At 39.4% G+C, this 23,205-nt stretch overlaps 1 protein-coding gene across 2 annotated transcripts in view; it reads left to right on the top strand.

Annotated features, from left to right (window-relative positions):
* Positions 1-10,561, top strand: part of ACO1 (aconitase 1) — a 55,504-nt gene extending 44,943 nt beyond the window's left edge. For both annotated transcript variants that reach the window (XM_054517868.1, XM_036402944.1), the window contains exons 12-21: positions 2,090-2,225; positions 3,040-3,124; positions 3,397-3,553; positions 4,100-4,224; positions 5,026-5,130; positions 5,788-5,930; positions 7,309-7,456; positions 7,873-7,995; positions 8,937-9,122; positions 9,866-10,561. In XM_054517868.1, the coding sequence (XP_054373843.1) occupies positions 2,090-2,225; positions 3,040-3,124; positions 3,397-3,553; positions 4,100-4,224; positions 5,026-5,130; positions 5,788-5,930; positions 7,309-7,456; positions 7,873-7,995; positions 8,937-9,122; positions 9,866-9,979 (1,322 nt within the window). In that variant the 3' untranslated portion in view covers positions 9,980-10,561. The remainder of the gene's footprint in view (positions 1-2,089; positions 2,226-3,039; positions 3,125-3,396; positions 3,554-4,099; positions 4,225-5,025; positions 5,131-5,787; positions 5,931-7,308; positions 7,457-7,872; positions 7,996-8,936; positions 9,123-9,865) is intronic.
* The last annotated feature ends 12,644 nt before the right edge of the window (positions 10,562-23,205 follow it).

Raw genomic sequence — 23,205 nt, 5'->3', positions numbered from 1 at the left:
CACTTGTTTTTAGATTAGCATCTATCTTTGCATACTTTACATACCAGCAGTTCACCCCCTCCCAGGCCAAAGGTCTTTTAAACTCTAGCAACAGGTTCAAAGTCCATCATCAACTAAGATGTGGGGCAAAGGAGAAGCAAAGGAGAGACCTACTCATTTTCTTACCACTTTGAGAGGAATTGAATTGAGTTCAGAATTGAACAAGATGTCCCAATCCACTTGACTTTTACAGGACAGCCCGGGCAGCATACCACTTTCCTCGGGTCCATTCTGCATTATCACCGAAATATATCTGTATTTCTTTCTTCCAAGGATCAAGAAGTAGGTTTTCTCCAGGCAGACTCTGTTTGCCTTGTCTATTCCCTTAGTTTTAGGTGGATGTATCCTTCAGTTGTGCCTGTTGAGGATAGTTTCCTCTAATGTTTGACTCCCAGGCTAATGACATGCATTTTTAACCCTTTCTGAAGCAGTAGGGATGTTGAATGCACTTTGAGTGCATTCACTACTATGCAATGCACAGCACCCTCAAGAATGTAGTCCTAAGGATTTTGGTGTATGTGCTCAGATTTAGTGGCTACTCTCACCTTTGCTGCCTTTCTGTACAGAAACATTTATGTTTTGACCTTGCCAAGGAAGGAAAAATTAATTCTGTGAGTCTCTGATAACTGTTAGTAAACAGCAGTGTTGAGAATGCCCACAAGAGATACCCAGAAGAAACACAATAGTTTGGCTTTCAGGATGAGGTTTCAAATGCAAGTAAATAAACATACAGTGTTCCCAATTAAGTAACCAAGCTAAAAAAATCCCGGATACGAGCAGCTGTTTCAAACTCCGTGCTATATATCCTGTGCACTATGCAGGGGCTGTGTGTCTGTGGGGATAGTGGGTATGTGCTGTAGGAACTTTGATAGCCTAGTCTGACCTTAAAGAGGTGTTGGATTAATTTTACTCAGAGGAACTGAAGTTCTGGCATTTCCTTGCCAACTTTGAGAGTTTGACTATGCTATCTTTTTGGAGATGGTATAAGCAGCAAGATGAAGGCCAACACTTTCAAACAGGTTGTCAAACTGTCAGTTCCTAGGATGAGTATTTGTTCATGGTCTCATTTGCAGAAGTATTCAAGAGCTGTAGTTTCTGCAGGTTCTTCTAGTAGCTAAGGAATCTCAGCAACTTCAGGAATAGGACCGCTTCTTTAAATTTACATGTGTAAGCCATCTCACACAACACTTAAAAGTGTCATGGTCCAGGTCATGTCTAACAGAGGTGCCAGACAGCTGGCAAAGACAAACCAGTTTGATGACATCTTCCTGTTGGAGATCACGTTGGATCAAAGCACAGCTTATGTCTATTTTCTTATCTAAATGAATGTCATGTGTGAGGGGGAAAATGCAGCATGGGAATGTGAAGTTTTGCATAGTTTGCCTATCTGGTGCTTCTTTTATGTTCATCCTGGAAAAGAACTGGAGAGGACTTGTTCTCTGAACATGCATCTTGGTATGGACAATTTATTTCAAAGGAAAGAATGCAGGATAAATGTGTGTCTAGTAAGACCTTCCACTGAAATATCTCTATGCATATTACAAATCCAGGAGTGGTAAAACAGCACTTGTGTAACAATCTGTGGATTGTGAGATGGCTTGTTTGAGGCAAGGGCCAGCATTGGTGCTCTCATAGCCTTCTGCTCCTGAGGGCAGCCAGTCCTATGCTGGCAGTTGTTTCTTCTCTGGATTAGTGCACCATAGTAAGTGGGAACTTAACAGGTCTTCATTGCATTTTTTGTGAGACATTTGGCTTACAAATAGTGCTCTGAATTTTGAATGTCTTCTTGCTGCCCCAGTGAGTGCATCTTATTGAATGCAACTTCCATTAATTTTCTAGTGGAACAGAAATTGCAGGCTGGATGTACTGTTCAACAGAGCACTTGTCCTCTAGCTGGTTGTCACGGAATTAGTGCCGTTGGCTTGCTGTACTGTTTCATTGCTGGTGCCTTTTCTGTTCCCAGTTCTGTAATGGTATCTCTCCTAACATGCTTATCCACCAAACTGTCTCACTTCCAGGAAAATCTGCAGCTATCCTCTGTATTTTTCAGGATTACTTGCCAAGAAAGCTGTTGAAGCTGGTTTGACAGTGAAGCCGTACATTAAAACTAGCCTGTCCCCAGGAAGCGGGGTTGTCACTTACTATCTGAGGGAGAGTGGAGTTATGCGTTACCTTTCACAGCTAGGGTAAGAGTGCTTTTCTTACTGTTGTGCTATGGCTGCTTAACTAAAAGCATTATCAACAAGTGTTACTCTTGAGCTAAGAATGACACAAGAACAGACAAGAGACTCAATTGTAAGAAGAGAAAAGAAGCTTTGTTACAAAGAGTTCTCCAGTTTATATAAACTGATATGATACATTTTACTTGATTAATTAGTTAATAAAAAACATCTTTCTCACACACTGTCTTTGAGAAGAACAAGAAAACAAAGTGGAAAAACACCATGTGCAGATTGTTTATACTAATAAGTTATCACATTTCTACAACTCCCTAAAATTCTCACAAACCACTGTGAGAAACTATTGCCATTTCTCTCTCCCTGACCAAGCTAACATCCACAAGCAAGTGATGCAATTGAATTACTATTTCTCTGTACAACTTAAAAGATATTCCAGGTACCTTATGGTGTGATCCTGCATGAGTAAACACATTGCTGTTGTGCTGGCTGGCTTTGAACCAATCATGAAGGCCTGCTGTAACTTCTTGAAGACTTATGTTCTTAAGCAGGAGAATGGGTTATTTTCAAGACTAATTGTTTCGTAACAGTGTAAATGACACTGTATTGTTGTTTCTCTTGCTAGGTAACACATTTCCCATTCTGTGTGCATGGACAGTCACTGCAGTGGTAAAAATAGTGCATTTAAAAATGCTGTTATCAGTAGCATTTCATTCGTTAAAACAGTGTTTCTCCTGAAAGTAACCATTGCCATCTGCTGAGTGGTTAAATGTCTTGCTCCAAGGTAGCTTTTTGTTCATCATTATTTTTATACTTTGTATAGGTTTGATGTGGTGGGTTATGGCTGTATGACATGTATTGGCAATAGTGGACCCCTACCAGAGTCTGTTGTTGAGGCCATTACACAGGTATGCAGTTTTTCTTGTGCAGCTCATTTATGTTAGCTGCTCTCTGCTGTGTGCTGTTCTGAGATGTATTATACTGTGTGTTGACTCTTTTCAGCTCTGTACAAAGTAAATTCAGTCTATATTCTTTTCTGTGGGAATTGTTTTGGGATTGTTCAGGCGACAGTTCTGTGACTGGCCATTGTTGTTGTAGTGCAGTGTGGCTCTGCAGACTTGCTGTGTGTGTGGATTCTGCAAGAGCCTGACCTATCTTTGTCTCAAACTCCGTGTTATAGGGAGACCTTGTGGCAGTGGGTGTGTTGTCTGGCAATAGGAATTTTGAAGGGCGTGTCCATCCCAACACCCGTGCTAACTACCTGGCCTCCCCACCGCTGGTGATAGCCTATGCAATTGCAGGGACCATCCGGATCGACTTTGAGAAAGAGCCTTTAGGTAAGACAGTGTTGGGATGCTTCTTTTCACAGCTTATGAACTAAACTCTTGGGAATTAAGCACTTCAGAAATATTTGTCCTAGGGAAGAGCTTTGAAGTACTAAGTACATGCCTGTGGGAGACAAATTATACAATGTTAAGAGTCAGAGCAAAAAGGAGTCAGAGATGATGGAGAAAGAATAATGATCTGGCTTGACTTCCCCCTAATTCCACTGGATCATATTTTTGGTTATATCAGGTGGCAGTCTTTCAAGAGCCAACCTGAGGTAGTAGATTGTCAAAGACCTTCAAGAACCTTCAAAGAGCCTTTCCAGCATAAATGATTCTATAAATTATTCTGGAAGGCGATTGGAAATCACAAAAGAAGAGTTATGTACGGGTATTATCAAGTTTGTGATTCAGTTTTCTGTCAGATCCTTGCAAGTGAAATAAAGTGTGTCCTGTGAGTGTTACAAGAAACACATAGCCAGAGAACACAGGGGTAAACTTCTCTTTCTTCTTAATGAAAAATATATGCAACAAAATTGACGATATCATTTTATACAGGAATAAATGCTTCGGGGAAGAAGATTTTCCTGAAAGATATCTGGCCAACAAGAAATGAGATTCAGGCTGTTGAGCGTCAATTTGTTATTCCTGGGATGTTCAAGGAGGTCTACGAAAAAATAGAGGTGAATTAATTCTCTTGGCAGTATTTGATTGATGTACTCTGCTATTCTGAAATAAGATGATTATGATAATGAAATTTCCATTTTTCAATTTTTCAATTTTCATTTTCACTTTCTCCTGTCTAGATTTTACTCTTGTTCTGACAGATATTCAGATGAGGGTTTTTAAAAAAAAACAATCTTCTGGATAATTAATTCATTCTTTCAGACACTCATGTTTTGAAAATTGCTCCTTACAGTATTTTTAAGGTAACATGTCAATGATATGTTTTCAACAGCCACCCCCAGCTGATACTAGAAGGTGGAATATTCCAGCTTCACAGATGTTTGATTTTTTTCAGCTGACATAAAATTCATTTGCATTAACTAATAGGATTGATATCAGAAAAAAGACTTGTACTTGATAATATCTTCCTACAAATCTTTCTCAAGTTTTGAAACAAAATATTCTTATATTCTTGTTTTTATGTTAGGGAAGCTTCTTAATATTACTTAAAAAAACAATAGACAATTATAAACTGTTACCTGTGTACATAATACAGGTTATTCTCAAAAAACAGGATGAATGTCTCTTCTTTTGTAATGAAATTAGGATTTTCCTAAATCTTTTAATAGATAGAATCATTAAAAACAACCCCAAAAATAATGTAGATAGTTATTTTAGCATTTGCATTTTCCAAAGTGCTCTAAGAAATACATAAGGCTTTTGCTAAAGTCTAATTTGTAATTTTACCTGGATTCTGAAGTAATTATGTTGCTTCTGAAAACTTAGAAATCAGTGAAAGGATTTTGTATGTTTTTCAGACAGTAAACAAAGCTTGGAATGCCTTAGATGCTCCTTCAGATAAACTGTATACTTGGAATCCCAAGTCGACTTATATCAAGTCTCCTCCTTTCTTTGATGGTCTGGTACGTACGTGCTTTGAATCAAGCCAAAGTGTGCAGTGATCTTGACTCATATTGAAGGAGAAGGAAAGCCACTTGAAGTGGCCTGAGAGGATTCATAAAAGCCTATTGAGGCCTTGGTTCTTAAATGTTAGAATTGTGCTATTGTGTTCATTTTAATACAAAGGCATGAGTGAATCTCAAAATTGTAAGGATTCCCTTTCACCTCAGGGCTCTTGAAAAGTCTCCTTTTCCTTCTAAGTTGAAATGCTTCTAAATGATCACAAAGCAAGTGAAGAAAAACAACAGGAAATCAAATGCACTGTTTTGCCAGCTTGCAAATAGTTCAGTTTGAATTGGTAAATCAGTGCCATTTAAAAGTAAATGGAGACTTTAATGCCTGCACATGTCTAGGAATTCTCAATTTTCATTCACGTATCATGGGAAGCCTTGGCTGGTTTTTTGTCTGCTGTATTTTCTTCATGCATGAGCTTGCTGGCAGACAGCCAGGGCATCTTATTTGTTCAAGAACATAAAGATTTTTAATAGTGTTGGATTTTTTTCTTTCTCCTAATCTCTATAAGAAGGGAGACTTCATTTTGCAATTTCCACTTTTTTGAGGAAGGTAAAGGAATTATTTTTCATACATTAATTGTTTTCTTTGTATTTATGATGGCTTAGACTTTGGCTCTTCAGACCCCGAAAACAGTAGAAGGTGCTTATGTCCTGTTGAGTTTTGGGGATTCTGTAACAACTGACCACATATCTCCAGCTGGGAACATAGCAAGAAATAGTCCTGCAGCCCGTTATTTGACCAGCAGAGGGTAAGCACTGCTTATTGTTCTTGTCATACATTGGGAAGAGAAAACAAACCACTACTGTTATGCCATGTAACAGGCACACATACCTTCTGTCTGTTCACATACACTTGTATACCTTGACAACATATAAATTAAGAAAGAAAAGCATTTCTCTTTCTGCTACTTCAGCAGCTCTCACTAAGTTTAAGAAGTAGAATAGAGTGTGTACATCTGTTTTCCCTGTAGAGTTAAAGACCTTTTTATGGAAATAGGGGAAGAAAACTAGCCTGTACATTTATTCATAAATAAGGGAATCAAGATTTGTCTCCCTATCAAAGCAAAATGACTGTTTTCGTTAGTGCCAAAATGAGTTTTATATTAATTTCTTCTAGTGTGTGCAACTATTTCACATATCTAGGCTCTTAGGCACTACAGACCGTCCAGAAGTTTAGGTTTCAGTGCAGCTACAATAGCTGGCAAATCTATTGTGATTGGAGTCTTGTAAATTGTTCCTCTTTTTCGATGGCCAGTCTGTCAGTTTAGTACGTGAGGTTCAACTTAAGGCAAGACTGGGACTTACCAAGTTGACTTATTCAGACTTCACAGGTAATATAATGCTTTTATTCTCTGATTTTAGCACTTCTTACAACTTCAGTGGTGTTTTGAGCGACAGCACTGACATAAAAAGTCCTAACTCACTAGACCTAATAATTTTGGAAAGAGAATGGATTAAAACAGTGATATACTGAAAACCAACTGCTCTGGACTCTCTGAGCCCCTGCTGTCAGTTACGAGGAAATCTGAATAGTCCTACATGCATTACAAAACAGATGCTGTATGTCATAGCTGCGGTTTGGATGTAGCCCAGTGCACACCGTCTAATTTTCTAGTCACATTCTAGTGCATGTTTTGTTTGCTGGTTAGGCTGTAGTGATGAGTGCCCTCATTCTCATATTTCTGTTTGCAAGTGAAATTTTTCTTCTGTAGTTCTAACGTGCAGCAGAGATTCTTGCTGCCTTTTAGATATTCAGCACAGTGCTCTGCCCTTGATCTAGATGCTATAGTAGTATAAACAATGAGGATCTTTGGGCACCAGCTATTAAAAAAAACTAGTGTTTCATCTGCTGACTTAATGTGAATTATATCTTTGCATCACTGTTGGACACTATTTCTAGGGCAAGAGTTGAGAACATTATGAAAGCTGCTTTTTCTGACCAAACTGTAGCTATGTGTAAATTACTTTTCCTTCAAAACGTCTCAAAGGAGAAGTGGGTGCTACAGCTAGGGTGGGAACTACATACATACCTGCCTCAGAAACACCAATTTATTACTTTCTTTTTTTAGAGCAGAGTGCTTTTAGTCCAAAACTAACACAGTTTCCCTTCTTCTTTTCCCTTAATAGCTTGACTCCTCGAGAGTTCAATTCTTATGGCTCCCGCAGAGGGAATGATGCTGTCATGGCCAGAGGGACATTTGCAAACATTCGCTTGGTAAACAAGTTTATTGATAAACAAGGACCTCAGACAATCCACTTCCCTTCTGGGGAAACTGTAAGTACACATGCTGCTCTAAACTGTGCCGTACTGACAACAGAGTGGATTACTGCTGGCTTTCCTTCTTACCAGCTTAGGTAATTTACTTCAGTATCTTTTAAGTAAAGCTAATTGAGGGGGCAGGAGCTGACTCAGGGAAGCAGTCACATATACCTATGCAATATGGTCCTTTCAGGCGTATCAGTGGACAATGTAACCACTGTAAAAGCACCAATGGAAGGTGCAGGTTTGCATTGGGAGAGAGATCAGACTAGAAGCCACAAAGTGCTGTATGGTCAATATCCTTAAACTGCTGCTTGGTGAAGTTGTGGGCTTCAATTTTTTTATGTGGGGACACTTTCTTTTCCTCCTTTCCCTGGAACTGTGATTCCACTCGCAAAAAGTTTACAAAGCATTTGGCATTTTTATTCCAGCTGGACGTGTTTGATGCTGCAGAAAGATACAAGCAGGCTGGTCATCCTCTGATTGTGCTGGCTGGGAAGGAATATGGTGCAGGAAGCTCCAGAGACTGGGCTGCTAAAGGACCATTCCTCTTGGTGAGTGGCTACAGTAAACTAGGAGGACAGTGTTAACAGTGCATTTATTTGTTAGTACGAATAGCTTATGACCAAATCCTGGGTAACTCATTCTCACTTTTGGTAGCAAGAGATATTTTGAAATCTCAGCTGCCTCCAAGAGACACAGTAGAGTTGGCAAAAGCTATTTAATATTAATAGTTCCTGTTCCGACTGGAAGGCTTGATTAATCTTCATCTAGAAGTCCACAAGGCCACACTAGAAAGGCCAATTTCTTTACTTCCACTTTCAGTAGCCCCATAAGCTATAGGTCTGCTTTCAGAAGCATCCGTAAGCTCACTTAGCAAGGAAACAAGAAAGTGTAAGAGAAGACTATCAGTGAAAATTAAATTTAGCACAGCTTCACCATGGGAGCCAAATCCAGATCCATACACAGTGAAATACCTGTTTCTTTCTTTGTCTGTCCAGTCTTACACTGTTTACATAAAGACCTCTGATTCAAGCTTTCTTGCATTATTAGAAAAATGCACAAGAGAGTTGGTATTTAAGTTCATCTAGGTTTTGGGAGTTTTTTTCTGGCAATGAGTTTTTGTGTTAACTGTATTAACATGTAAAATTTTCAAAATTAATTGAACTGCACACTGGTGCTTATAGGAGGGCAACATTGAATTAGGAAGAGTAATGGAAATGTTTAGTGGTGCACTGCATAAGACATGTTAAAGTAGATGTAGGATTCCTGAGAAAATGTGTTACTTCTTTGAGTCAGGCTTCTTTTAGAGAGGTGTGAAAGTTAATGTACAATCAAGTCATCCTGGACAGTTTGCTGTCAGACAGACCTGCTGACTCTACCAGTAGCTGGTAAATGAAATGGAGGGGACCGCAAACAAACCCATTTTCTTCTTGTGAGTACAGAAAGACTGTTCTGAACTATGAAATAACTCAACCTGTTGTGTATTTCCCAGGGTGTCAAGGCTGTGCTTGCTGAAAGCTATGAGAGAATTCATAGAAGCAACCTAGTAGGAATGGGAGTGATTCCTCTGCAGTATTTACCTGGAGAGGATGCAGGAACTTTAGGACTCACTGGACGGGAGCGTTACACTATTATCATTCCTGAAAACCTAAAACCACAGATGAATGTCCAGATTAAGGTATGAGACACCTAAGAGCTGAATTCTCTGAATCTCTGTAATTTTACTCAAAATTAACTGTCTCTTCAAAACATATGCTTTGTCATATGGCAGTGAGATTAGCTTAAAATAGGGAGAAGAATTGAGATGGTGAAGGAGATTAAAATAGTTATTCTAATAGGGGTTAAACTGGAGGGGGGTAAAATTAGGTTAGATAAAAGGAATAATTTGAGATGAGGCACTGGAACTACTGCCCAGAGAAGCTGTGGATTCCTTCTCTCTGGAAGGATTCAAGGTCAGGTTGGATAAGGCTTGGAGCAACCTTCTCTAGTGGAATGTTCCCTACCCATGGCAGTGGGGGCTCGAACTAGGTGGTCCCTAATGTCCCTTCCAGCCCAAACCATTCTGTGATTTACTATGAGAGGATACAAAAGCAGGATGCTCAAACTGTTTTAATTAGCACAAAGCCATCCTGTATTTTGGACTAGTCACTCAGAGTCTACTATAAATTTCTCAGTTATAAATGAAGCAGCAAATGCAAAGAGATTCCATACTGTGTTTGTTATGGTTTGTTTTAAACCATTTTCCTCTCAAGCAGCTTCCTGTAGTCTAGTGTGGATAGAAGCATTGGTGCCTGTTCATTTTAGCTTTCTATCACAATTTTTTAAGATAGCAAAACTATGCTAGTAGTCTTTATTTTACTATGATGTCAAGTAACATGTGCAAGGTTCTGCTGCTTGAATGACTTTTTTTGACCCTAACAGCTGGACACTGGGAAAACCTTTAATGCCATCATGAGATTTGACACTGATGTGGAGCTCACTTACTTCCACAATGGCGGCATTCTGAACTACATGATCCGGAAAATGGCATCCTAATCAAAAACAATTAAACAGAAAGGTCCAGGTACAAACCTGCTTCTCCTGAGCACAATGAAACTATAGTAATCATGCTAAAGTGTGAACCATAAAACGAACAATTTTTCTGTGGATTGTATTAGAAGGCTTGTTTACAGTGCTGAATTTTTCCGTGTATCAGGAAACTGGACACACCCATATAAAGTAAACAGCATTTATTAACTGTTTTGTATGACAGTTGGCTTGACTTACCTTAGAATACAATGCGAAAGTCATTAAAATACTGCTGGCATCTGTAGAACCATTGAAGATCACATGCTGATTTCATGTATTTGATCCACTTTGCTTGACTCTGAAGTTCTATGCTCATATCAGTGATCTAGAAATTAACTGACAGTATAAAAAATTTTTATTCCTTCCTGATTACCTGACACTGACTTGCTTTCTTATTCAGTTAAATAGAATCTGAATCTAATATTAACATTATTTAGCTGTTTATTCATTTAAAAAAATGTGAACTCTGTTTAAAATCTAAGCCTTTGTGGAAAGGTGGACTTATTGGGGATATTTCTAATAGATAAAATTAAATTTATTTTTAAAAAGTTTGGTGGTTCTGTCATTTTATCCTTAGTGTTGTGATGCAGAGCAAAACTTCAGCTTACAATCTTCTTGTCCCTGTAGGAACAGAATCATAGGAGTCTTGACTTTCCATTTATTTTAATTCTAATTTCTTTGACAAGTTTGCATGAGCTAGAATGAATACAAATACTGTCAGATACTGGCAGTCTTCTGTAACCTAAGAGAATACTGGCATGGTACAATTCCATCTATTTTGTGCCATCAAGAAGACAATCTCCACACTTTCAAGATCCTCATCAGCAATTTCTATGTCAGTTAGCAACTAGTAATTACACTTATGCACTCAGTGTAGTCAGTGACTGCCCAATCAACAGTGCCATGTGAATATATTTACAGGGATAAACCACTCTTACTCAGAGATAAACAATTCTCACTCTTAACTGTATTTACAGCAACCACCACAACAATTAATATAGTGGAGAAATTACTTCAAAGTAATTTCCTAACATGTTTTTAGTGCAGTCAGGTCTGGCTGTTTCTGGATAAAAAACAACTGTTAAAACAGTTATGAAATAAGAGACTTCAGGAGGGCACAAAGACTGTGCTGTACCTGAAACAGGCTATTGCTTGATAGTGGCTCCTCTAGTAAATCCATCAGAGGCCCACCACAATCCTGCAGGGTCTGAAGTGTCTCTCATGAGGAGAAGCTGAAAGCCATGTCTGTTTGGTCCAGTGATGGGATAGTTCAGGGATATCTCTGCTGTTTGTGTACAAATATCTGAATGGAGGGCACAAAAGAATATGCAGCCAGGCTCTTTTCAGTGTTGCTTTATGACAGAGCAAGAAGCAGTGGGCTCAAACAGTGTGAAACACAGGATGTTCCCTGTGAACAACAGGAAACACTTCTTCACTCTGAGGGACCAAGCACCAGTGGGAGGAGATTGCCAAGAGAGGTCTTGGTGTCTCCATCCTTGGAGATGTTCAGATGCTGTCTGGACATTTGGACATTGTCCTGGGCAATTCCTTGGGTTGCAAAATGACCTTTAGAGGTCCCTCCCAACCATAGCTGTTCTATGATTCTGTGAACATAGTTAATATGGTAGTAATCTTTGTAAGAATTATGCAATTTCAGCTTCAGGGTTTTTTTTTTAAAAAAATCAGATATTCTCAAAGGCCAAATAGAGTGCTGGTGTTCTTCCCCACCCTCCCACCTTCACTGAAGCAGTGTATTGAAAGAAAGGCTTCTTGTATCAAGCTAAATTCTTATTAATATGTTATCCCATCAACATTTAGTACTTACTTAGGCTGAATTGCAAAGTTTTACTCTGAAATCCTTGTGTTTTAAGAATAGGAAAATATCAAAACCTTTCAAGTTCAACTGCCCAGCAGTTACTACTATAAACTGGAATTTTGGACTGATTTTTTTTTTAATGCCAAAAGTTCCAAAGCAGATGGTCCTTTCACAGAGCAACTTGATACTTAAGAACTGTGATTTTTCCATGTTTCAATCTGACAGTGCTAAATCAGCCTTTTTCAAAAGTATTTTGTTCCTAGTATTTCTGGAGGGGAGGCATTATCTAAACCATAAATCATCTTAATTCATTGTTCTGTGTTTCCTTTTAGGTAAAAACTAAGTACAGAGGAAGTTACTGTAGGATTGAGATTCAGCCTTCCTGTACAGTGCATACAGCTTTCACAGTAAAAGCCATGGATTGAGGTGGAACATGAAGCAGTGCTTACAAAGTTCTTTTTCTTTTAATGCCACACAATACTTTACAAGAACACCACAAGCCTCACTAAGTAGGATTTGGGCAGTTTAAATTAATTTTTGAACTCATAAATTTAGGTTCATATTTTTTAACTCTTAAATTAGGTTTGGGGTGGGGGGATTGTGTTTTGGTTTTGGGTTTTTTTAAATCAGTTCTGGCGTTTTGTAACATAATTCTTGCACATACATACCTTACCACATTGTCAAATACACTAAGTGAACATAAAATACATTTGGTTTTGGTTCCAGAAATACTGAATACTGAGCTCATTGAAGATGTGTGGAATCAGCAGGTGCTTTTAAGTGTTCAAGTACAACATTTCATACCTCTGTAGGAATTTCTGTTTTTCCTAGGGAAGTCTGGGATCTGGGTAAAGAGGACAGATTTGAATACACTAATGCCTATACTTTGTAAGAATGCTAGATCAGCTCTGATAGGAAGCTTACAGTATTTCCAGTGTCTTGAGAGATTTTAGGTGACAGTCCATGAAACAGGGCATCCAGGTAAGTGCTAATCCCCATCAAAATTGAACCTCCTCCCATGATCCAGGGCACTTTGTCCCTATTAGGAATTGCTCAGTTCAGCAGCACAGGAGGGTGCCCATTCTGCAACTTGAGCAACAGCAACTTGATCAAGGTGCAGTGATATAAAAAAGTGCTACCATTTTAATCACAAGGATGAATCATCAAGAGGGCTCTGCCCTACTGCATTTCTTACTGTTGCGGAAGCATTTCCTATTAAAGATAGATTTAAGAGCTGTAGTATCTTCCTTACAGAAAAGTTACTGGACATTTTTCTTTCAATTTTATATATCAACATCTAAAACGTTAAAAGTAACTTTTTTAAAAGTTTCAAAAGTAGCTAGAGTACTGCCTGAAGTGCTAGTAAACCATGTTGTTCACAAGGATGTGCAATCCAACTACATGTTAGCAGTACCAAAGAAGAGGCTGATTCGCATTTCAATTCTTGAAGGCCTGTTGCCTAAAGTTGGGTGTTAGTCACTCAAGTTGGTCTTATATTTTTTCAGACCAGGTTGCTCATAGCCATAATTATTTTTATCTATACACCTAGGCACATATTTGTCCTTCTAGTGAAACTTCTGGTGAAATATTTCATTATATAGCAAATACTGGTTTTAGTGGCTTTACCAGCCTTTTATGATCTAGCCAGATGTGGGTGAGGGACCTAGCATAAAGAACGAAAGTTTTTATAGAAAATTGATCATTGATCATTGCTGCTATTTCAGCATAGTGCCCTAGAACAATATATCCATTAAAATGTTGAGTTCAGCTGGATGTTTCTTCATCAAACTCCTTCAAAGACAAATTAATACTTTTCCATTTCTGAAAATCCATTTGTGTCCCTGTTTCAACATCCTCTAGTACAAAGCTTCTGATTTTGATCACTGGTAGATTATCAAATATCTTGTACTTCACTATGATCCCCCAGTCATGCTGACACTCAGTATTTCGGCAATGCATCTTGCTTTTTTTGTCAAAACCATCAAACTGATAAGGTTTCCTATGGGGCTTTGCTCCTTGAATGCATCACCTAAGACAGTGTGATGAGATACCTGAAACACATGCCAGAAACACTTAATATTAGAAACAACATTCCTCATTTTTTGTTGTCATTCCCCTTCCCTCCTCAAATACATATTCTCCCTGTTAAGGCACTTGCTGTCATCCAGGACGCTCACTTTCCAGCCTCTTTGGCTCATTGCTCTTTTTTTCCCCCATTCATGGAATACCAGGTACTAGAAGGACCCAGACCTGGGCTTATCAAAACAAAAAATAAATTACTCTGTATCCCCAGTTACCAGCTTACACATGTTTGAACTTAGTAAGCTTTTTAAAAACTGTGTTTGCAGTATTTGAGCCACGTCCCTGAAACTGAGTAATTCAGACAATGGACAAGTTTGAGAGACTCCTGTTGTCCATGAGGGGTCATGCAATTACTTCAGAGTGGTAGAAAAAATAACCCTAAAATGATGAAGGAGTTACAGTTATTGTTTATAATATAGATAATAAAATATTAAATTAACAGCCTTATTTGAAAGCATATTTACAGTCTGAGCTTAGGTCTGAAAATGATAGATCTTCTGAAAATGCAGTTTGTAGGGACTATTTTAAAAACTGAGGTGTTATTTGCAGAGTACTAAGCAAAACCACTTACTGAAGAGTTTTCTGAACTCTTGGCTCTTTTTGCCCAGGTATAGGTGATAAGCCAGGAGCACAAAATACAGTAAAAGTCAAAGGTGCTTTAGATAGCCCTTGTTTTTTGTCAAAGAAATGTAACCAAGTTTTCACAAAGCTGAGCTATTCCAAACTCCTTGCAGAGTTGGGAATAGCTCAGCTATAGTGAGCACCCTCTACATTCCAAAAGCAGCTGATAAAAACAAACAAAAATTTGGCAAGGGCCTGAAGGCAGCCATGGTAATGCTCAGCTGTGACCTCAGGCCCCTCGTGACATTGCATGTGTACTTTTCAGAGAAGCACAAATAGAAGCAGCTTCAAAAGAACAAAAAAGCAGAACTATAAAGGCTCAAAGTCCTCAGAAGAGCCTCTCTTCCATGATCACCACTTTCCGTGTGTAAAGATTATCGCCTTCTTTCGTCTACAAAGAAACGATTCATGTTTAGAAAGAGTACAATCATAATGTCCCTAGGATATACATAGAAGCAATGTGAACTGCACCTACAGAATGGAAAACAAAATAATACTGAAGAACTGTAGGGCTTTTCCTGTGAAACCATGATTTACCTTGCTTTTCAAAACTCAAACTTGACCCATAAGACAAGGAGTTTGTAAGCTGATCCCAGTACTTTGTGTAGATAATTTTCAGTCAACAGAAATTGTGGGAGAAATATCTCAACAGCAGAGAGACTTCCATCTGATGCTAATCAGGAAAGTAAATATCCAGCAGTAATTCTAGAAGGTTATGTAGCTGAAGATCAGGGGGTTTTCCACAAAATTCGTCAGAAGGGCTTCAGAAGGGCTTCAGGAAAACTGAACTGATTCCTACCACATCCCATATTTACACACCTTGGATAATGTCATATTACATCATATCATATCATATCATATAATACTACTAGAAGTCGTCTCAACTGTTCCTGTGGTTTACTGATTTACTCAGAATTTCTATTCTCCTCCAGTTTGCACAAAATAGCCCACTTCCACACTGATAAACAATGCAGTTACTTCAATAATGCTGACTTCCCTGGTGATCATGGATATAGGTTCCTTTATAGAAGGAAACATACCTTTATAATTCTGATGTCATCTGTACTGCAGACATATGCTTTGCAATTTCCACACAAAAGATTTTTTTTCCCTTCTACTATTTCTTGTTTTGTTTTGTTCTTCCTGGAATCTCGTAGCATCTTTTCCTTCGTTTGCAGGCCATGTATCTGCAATAAATAAATAAAAATCAAGATCGTTATGAAATGAAGTCCTACTGTCAGCCTAAATGTGACTTTGGGCATGTAACATCTAGGAACTTATTACTTAAAGTACACAAAATGAAACACACTTCTGTTCTGTTCTGTCAACTCATACCAAGACAGAACAGGGTACATTTGTCAATTTAGAATGCAGGGCTAGAATGAGACTATGTAATGAACAGCATTTATGCTGTTTGCTCCTTCCTCCCCTCTAACCCCCAACAGCCCCTCTGGTCTTAAGGCTGGTATGTCAAGGTGAACCCTTAAGTCATGTGAGACCCTACAGCATAATAATGCTGCTGCTCTGGGAATCTCACAGTTTGGAAAGAAATCTACAAAGATCGCAGAAACTGCAGGCAGAGAAAGAAGGAACAATGCACAGCCTGTAGCTGAGAACCAAATGCAGGAATGGAATCCTCCAAGAAGAAGTAGGAGCAACTGCACCAAGCCTTGGAGGTAGGAGAAGAAATGTAAAGACCAGGGGGCCTTGGGCACCCTTTGTTGCACAGCTCAATCTCTGAAAGCTTGTCTGGAAACAAAGGATGACCTGTGAGTCCAAGGGGGTATGGGAGAGCTCTGTTAGTCAGCTCTCCCATACCCCCTTGACTCACAAATCATAGTGAGTTAGTAGTACCTGCCACTGCCTTATTCCAGGCTTTCCTGAGCCCTGGGGAACATCACTGACACCAGCCACCAGCTGTATTTAACTCCAATCACTCCCACTCTCTGGGCCCAGCCATTTTTTAACCAGCAAAGACTGCACCCATCCAAGCCATGAACTGCCAGTTTCTCCAGGAGAATGCTGTGGGAAATGGTGTCAAGGTCCTTCCTGAAGTTCAGAGAGACACCAAACACAGCCTTCCCCACATCCACTAAGCAGGCCACACTGTTTCAGAAGAAAATCAAGCTGCTCAGGTAGGACCTGCCTTTCAAGAGCCCTTCCCAGGTGGGCCTGATCCCTGGTTATCCTGTACGTGATGGGTAATACACTTAAGGTGATCTGCTCCCTGATGTTCCCTGGCACCGAGGTCAGGCTGATGGGGCTGTAGTTCCCTGCGTCCTCCTGGTCCTTCTTGAGTGGTCACACTGACCAACCACCAGTCACCTGGGATCTCCCTGATTATCCAGGACTGAAAAGTGCTGGAAAGTGGATTGAAGAGCTCTTCCACCAGCTCTCTCACTACCCTTGGGTGGATCCCGGCTCCCCCCATAAAACTGTGTGTGTCGCAGTGGTGTAGCAAGTCACTAACCACTTCCTTTTGGATTATGGGGCCTTCATCCTGCTCCCTATCTCTGTCGTCCAGCTCAGGGGGCTGGATATCCTGAGAGCAACCAGTCTTACAGAGGCAAACAAGGCATTAAGAGCCTCAGTCTTTTCATCTTTGTCCCTATGTGATATATCCAATAAAGAATGGGGATTCCTCCTTAGCCCTTGGTGATGCTCCATATGAATATCCAGTTGGGATTTGGCCCTCCTGATTTTCAGCTGAAAAACATCACAATATCTTTGTATACTGTGCCCAAGATGGCCTCAAACTCTTACTCATGAGTCCTCTTTCCATAAGCAACAGGTCATAAATTCTACCTCTCACTCTTAAGTTTTTTGCAATTACTGTACAGTGGATATTCACAAAATGGCAGTACACAGTATCCCTTCTCTGGTGACCTAGACTTTGTCAGAAATCAAGTGCAATGAACATTTCCCTTGGGTTATCACTTGGCCCCACATAGAGCCCTAGTAGGTGAAGGTTGATACAGATTATGCCTTTAAAATTTGAGTATGAAAATTGCACAAATCAGAAACCTTTCTTGCAAATGTTGTTTCATCCCAGTTTTGTAGCTTTTCAATAGCTGCATTCATAATTTCTTCCTTGTAACTGTTTAGTTTTTCATTCTCAACTACTTCTGTTTTACCTGTCACAAGGATGCACTTGCTGTCTCTTGCCCTTCCATGACCTACATAGCAACACATTTACGTTCTTTAGTTACTCATAACAACATGTGCAGAAGTGACTGCTCTGCCACGAGACTATTAAGCACTGTCTGTATGGCTGCTTTTGTTTGCAATATTCAGATTCAGACAATTCTGAAGAGCATTCTTCAAAAATGAACCAGAACAAGATGCCCCCTTCCAGGTATCCTCTTGGATATACCCTAGCCAGTACTATATTGTCTGCTTCTGTGGCCTCCCTGTGCTGAGTTCAGGCATGCTTTAAAATACAATTTTTGTGTAGCATCTTGCTGTCTTCTTGTTATGTAAAAAAATGTAAAGGAGAAAACTTCATCTCAGTCTTTCTCAATTAGTTTTCAGCCCTGCTAATTGGTGTCTAAAAAGACCCAAAATCCCCATATATCACAAAAACCTAAGGAATTGGAAATATTGTGCTGACAAGAACACAGACAACAACAGCAAGCACCTTCTCTTCTACCTGACTATGCCTACTGCCTGCCTGTTTATTAAAGCTGTGACAAAGGCAAAATTCAGGGATACTAGTTTAGCAGTATTTTGGTTATAAAAAGAGTTCACACTTGCCTTTGAGCTTTTACTCCACAAAAATCATGACTGTGGTTTGAAACTGACATAACCTCTCTTCTTTGCACCTTTGATGGCTTCTTAATAAAAACCACTATCCTTTCATCCATAAAAGTCAATTTTGGGCCAATTATTTCATTACAAAACACAGATAAGAAGGTCGCAATACACAAACCCTGAAAGTAGAGTACAGAGTAAGTACAATGGAAATCACATTAAATTATGATGTTAACTGCTTGGGAAATAGGAAAAAATATTGCAGATGCACCCTTAAAAGAGCAGGCAGTTTTACGCCACTTAGGAATGTGAGGCAGAAATCAGTATTTAGTGTGGCTCTTCATTCCCCTCTACTGGCCATACTATAAAACCACCAAATTTAGGGCCGAAGTCACAACAGACTTTTCTGGACAAGCAGGGAAGACAGACATAGGGTGTCTTTCTTTTGGTCCTGAATATTAGAAATCTGCACGGGTGAACGCCTCATGTACCTGGGAGTAGCTGTGTTGGTAATAAACCACCAGGCTGGGGAAGGCCTTCAGAAGCCAAGGCAATACAAGAAATTCCATTGCAGCAGTCCTTTGTAAATTGTCACAGAATGATTTTTAATATTTCTGACAACAGTTCTTCTAGCCATAGTTCTGCTTATATGCAATTGTCAACTTGAGGTATCAGTCATCAACAGTTCAATAACCTTGTGCAGCATGGCTATTTACCTGTTTTCAGTCAGACAGCATCAAGGACTTGGATCTGTGAACAAATTTATCATGTCCCATCATTCACTTCACTTTGCTCTAAAGCACAGAGAAACAACAGCAAGGCAAGCATGTATTGCTACAGTATTTCCAAGATGCCATTTAGTAGCATTTCATGTCCATTTCTAGGCCAAAACAGGTTTCTACAGTAATAGCTCTGAAATTCCATACCTCTGACTTGGATAATTTTGGTGACATTTCTGAAGTATTCATAGAGCACCACAAGGTTGCACTCAGTAATATCAATGCCTTCGTCAGCAACAGATGTAGCAATTAACAGTCTGATGTCTTTGTCATTTCTGAATGCATCCAGTACACCCTTCTGCATTACTAAGAAACTGTGTCAGCAAAAAACCACTGAAGAGCTCCTTGAGCAAGATACCGCATTTGCTTTTACTTAAGTGATTAGAAATTAGTACATCCTTTTGATCTGGAAAACTACTTCAAGTTCAATATGCAGCTGGGTGTATATCATACCCACTGACCAGGGAATCCTATTGATGTGTCACAGGAATTATCAACCTGGGAAACACCATTTTAGACACAACACCCAGATGATCTTTATTGGAGACACCCATGCAGCTTAGTTAGTTAAAACCCGACCTAACTCTGAACTTAAGCCATAGGAAAATCATTTTAGCTATAGCTTCTATTCTATCTTAAAATGTCTTTCTGCCATCCAACACAAAATAAGAGAGGGATATATAAAAGCAACAGAGATAATATGAGAATTAATCACAAGAAGATATGATAGTGAAGTTTCTAAACTGCTTTTCAACCAGCAGAAGAATCATGCAGAAAAGTATTGTTCACAGTGTTACTGCTGCTTTAACCAAAGGTTCTGGACAGAAAATGCAAGCATCTCCTTAGGATCTATTCAAGGTCTTCCCAATATGGAAGAATGCAAGTGCAAACCTGCATGACCTTCCTCTGTTGTAAGGGCACAGAAGATGAACACAGGAAAAGCAGAACATAGCAGCATAGCCACCAGTGGTTTAGCATATCTTAGTGCAAATCTGCATACCTGTTTTCTGATCTCTTCTTCCCTTACCCATCAACAGATCCGGCTTTATGTGGCTAAGAAGAAGGTTTCCTTCTATCCACCTCTTCAAAGCCTGGAGAACAAATCAGTGAGTTAGATTCCCTGTGCAGATGAAATGCTAGTTTGTGATAGGTAGAAACTTAAAGGCTGGCTAGAGAGCAAGCAGCCTTTCACTGCTAAAAATTTAGCATTTTTCTCTTATAAAATAACAGGTCACTGAATTCTACACCTCTAGCATCAAAGGAAAGTAGTTGCTATTTACAAACTGGGCTTCTACTACACAGTGACAGTAGCACATTCAAACTGCTCTTACAGAAGAACAAAATTCAGCCAAGCTACTGTAAGCCTTTAAGTCTAAAATGGAAAGCTGCCAGCAGATGCTTGGTGTTGTTAGTTTGGACTTTATCCTGCTTTTAATTTTTTTCTGGTCTGCAATTCATCCAGTATGTCTGAATGAAAAGGATAGAAAGGGGGGCTGGGTCATTCAGCAGATAAATTTGTTTACAGTAGACAGAGCTGGTATTTCCAGTAAATGTTTTAATCTACTCATGCTAGTGATTAGCAGCACATTAATGTCAAGCACAAACCTTTTCTGGGAGCAAGGTATTGTAAGGGGGAAAGAACCATCATCCAGCCTAGATTCTTGATCATAGGCAAGTATGAAATAGACCACTGATAAGAAGAGTCCTGAGAACAACTGCTGCACAAAGTTTTTCCTTTGTCTTGATCTAAAACAGGTGCTAGGGCACAGACCTTCTTTAGGTCTATAGGAACCCTTAGAGAAATGTATAAATACCTCCTGATGTGCAGCCAGTAATGGAGTAGAGCTGCTGATTCATAACACCACTACCTTGAAGCCAAAACTCTTAAAACATTAAAACATCTTACATATTATTGTAACTCACTTTAGGCTTAAAATCAAAATCTGATGGCTTAATGGTCAACTACAACATGTAGTTAGACATCATGAAAGACACCATAGCTGTACTGTAGTTTTCAGAAAAAGAAAAAAACCTCACACATCCTGCCTCAGAGCATCAGGGCTTAGGTAGACACAGTAAAATAAATTAGAAGGATCAAATACATGCACATTTTTCTATTTCAGTTCAAAATGGGAAGGGTAATATGATGACTCATTTTATTTTCCCACTTCCCATTTCAGGAGTTTTAAAAACAAATGTCATACAGCTACTAAGGCTCTTGTCTTGGCAAAGAGAATAGTGCAAGTCTCTGGGTTATAGTGGTATGCTTCATCCAGGATGCAAGCAAGCTCTTCCAACTTTGGATTCTCATTTGATTCATCTTTTGAAAGGGCAGTCAGCTCTTGTTCTTTCTCTGAAAAAAAAACAAACAAATGGTTTCTTGAAAAATTTACCTTTTTTAATGCAGAAAGCAGAACTCCCCCATAAACCTACTTTCAGACAGCACACATTATCTTTAGCTTCTTTTTTTATTTTCTATTCCGTTTTTTCAGATGCACGCAGGGAAATCTGTTAAATGCAACAAAATCCCCAGAAATAAACAAATTATGAATATCTCACATTTTCTAGCAAACTGACATGAGAATTTCTGTGATATACTGTGTGTCAAAAGACAGCAACAAAACAAACTCAGCTCTTGCACTATTTCTTCTAAGAAAACAACTGAAACTCAAGGGGAGACAGACCAGTGATTTAAAATTGCAGTCAACACTGCAACACACCAGACCACAGGCTGGAATATAGCCCACTGCTAACTAAATCAGGTCAGGAAACAGTGACAACCTCTGACTTTCAATAAGAAAAGTACAAGGGCCACCTGCTTCTCTCCAGAAGACTGAGACTGGCCAGGAGGCTAGGCGGTGCACCGAGCAGTGTATGTTGGCTTATCTAATGCTACCAGCACCCATGATTGTAGACCATCCTCCTACTTGTGGGGCACAGCCATACGGCTGTGCCCCACAAGTAGGAGGATGGTCTACAATTGGCTCAATGGTAGGAGGATAGTCTACAATTGGCTCAATGTCTGCTTCTAGGTGAACATACCTTTAACAGAAGGAACAGAATGACTCTACGTCTGTATGGAAGGAAAGAGGGTACACACTTACCTGCAAGTGCTCAGTACAAATGAAAAGGTCTCCACAAATAGTGCTCTCCTTCTCCTTATCTCCCAGTTACAATGGTCTGCATTTCTTCTGAGTGGAAACTATCCACTGTTCATATCTCTGTGTTCCAAAGTAATTCTTGTTGATTTGGGGGATGGTATCTATTAAAGGAGAGAAAAAAATATATTCCTCTTGATTAACAAATAAAAAGAATTAGCTTTTATTAGAATTAGAATACATTTCCCACTAATATTGGCTCTAAAAAGCCTATGCAAAAGAAGAGTTTTATGATACAATTACAGAACTACTGAGGCTGGAAGGCACCTGTGGAGGCCTTTAGTTCAACCCTCTGCTCAAAGCAGATCACCTAGAGCAGGTGACTCAATTCAAATGGGCTTTGAATACTTCCAAGGACAGAGAGTCTACAACTTCTTTGGGCAAACTGTTCCAGTGTTTGACCACCTTATAGCAAAAAATTTCTTCCTGTTGTTTAAATATTTCTGTTTGGGCCCATTGATTGTGCCCATTGCTGCTTGTGCCCCACCTCTGGGAACCACCTGTGAAGAGTCTGACTCCGTCTTCTTCACTCCCTATGTTTCAATGTATACCCAGACGTTACCCTAAAATTAACCCAGTACAATTCAACTGAGGAATGTGTGTACACACACACATCTGCAGGGACTTAGTAATGAAATCAGAGCTCACTTATCCTGTAAGAAGCCCATGGTATTCAAAAAAACTGCATGGTCCTTGAATTACCACCTACTGAACAGTTTATATTCATTCATGAAATAGTCCAGAAGCAAATTGGCCAGGGGCTGTCCTTGAGGCAGAACTAGGCAGTACCTCTTTGCTGCATACACACTCTACCTGAGTGCTTCACGGGCTACAGTAACTATTACCCTTCCACAGAAGGGAAGCCACTGTCATTCATAAAAGAGGAACTGTGATGCAAAATAAGCTTCAGAAGTGTTTGCTTAATGTAACCTGCACTTTGAAAATGTCTGTTCTTTGATCAGGCTTCTTGGGTTTCGGTTGTTTTGT

Source organism: Molothrus ater, chromosome Z (assembly GCF_012460135.2).
Source record: "Molothrus ater isolate BHLD 08-10-18 breed brown headed cowbird chromosome Z, BPBGC_Mater_1.1, whole genome shotgun sequence".
NCBI classification, from domain to species: Eukaryota; Metazoa; Chordata; class Aves; order Passeriformes; family Icteridae; genus Molothrus; species Molothrus ater.
This window is presented reverse-complemented; position numbering and strand designations above follow the sequence as displayed.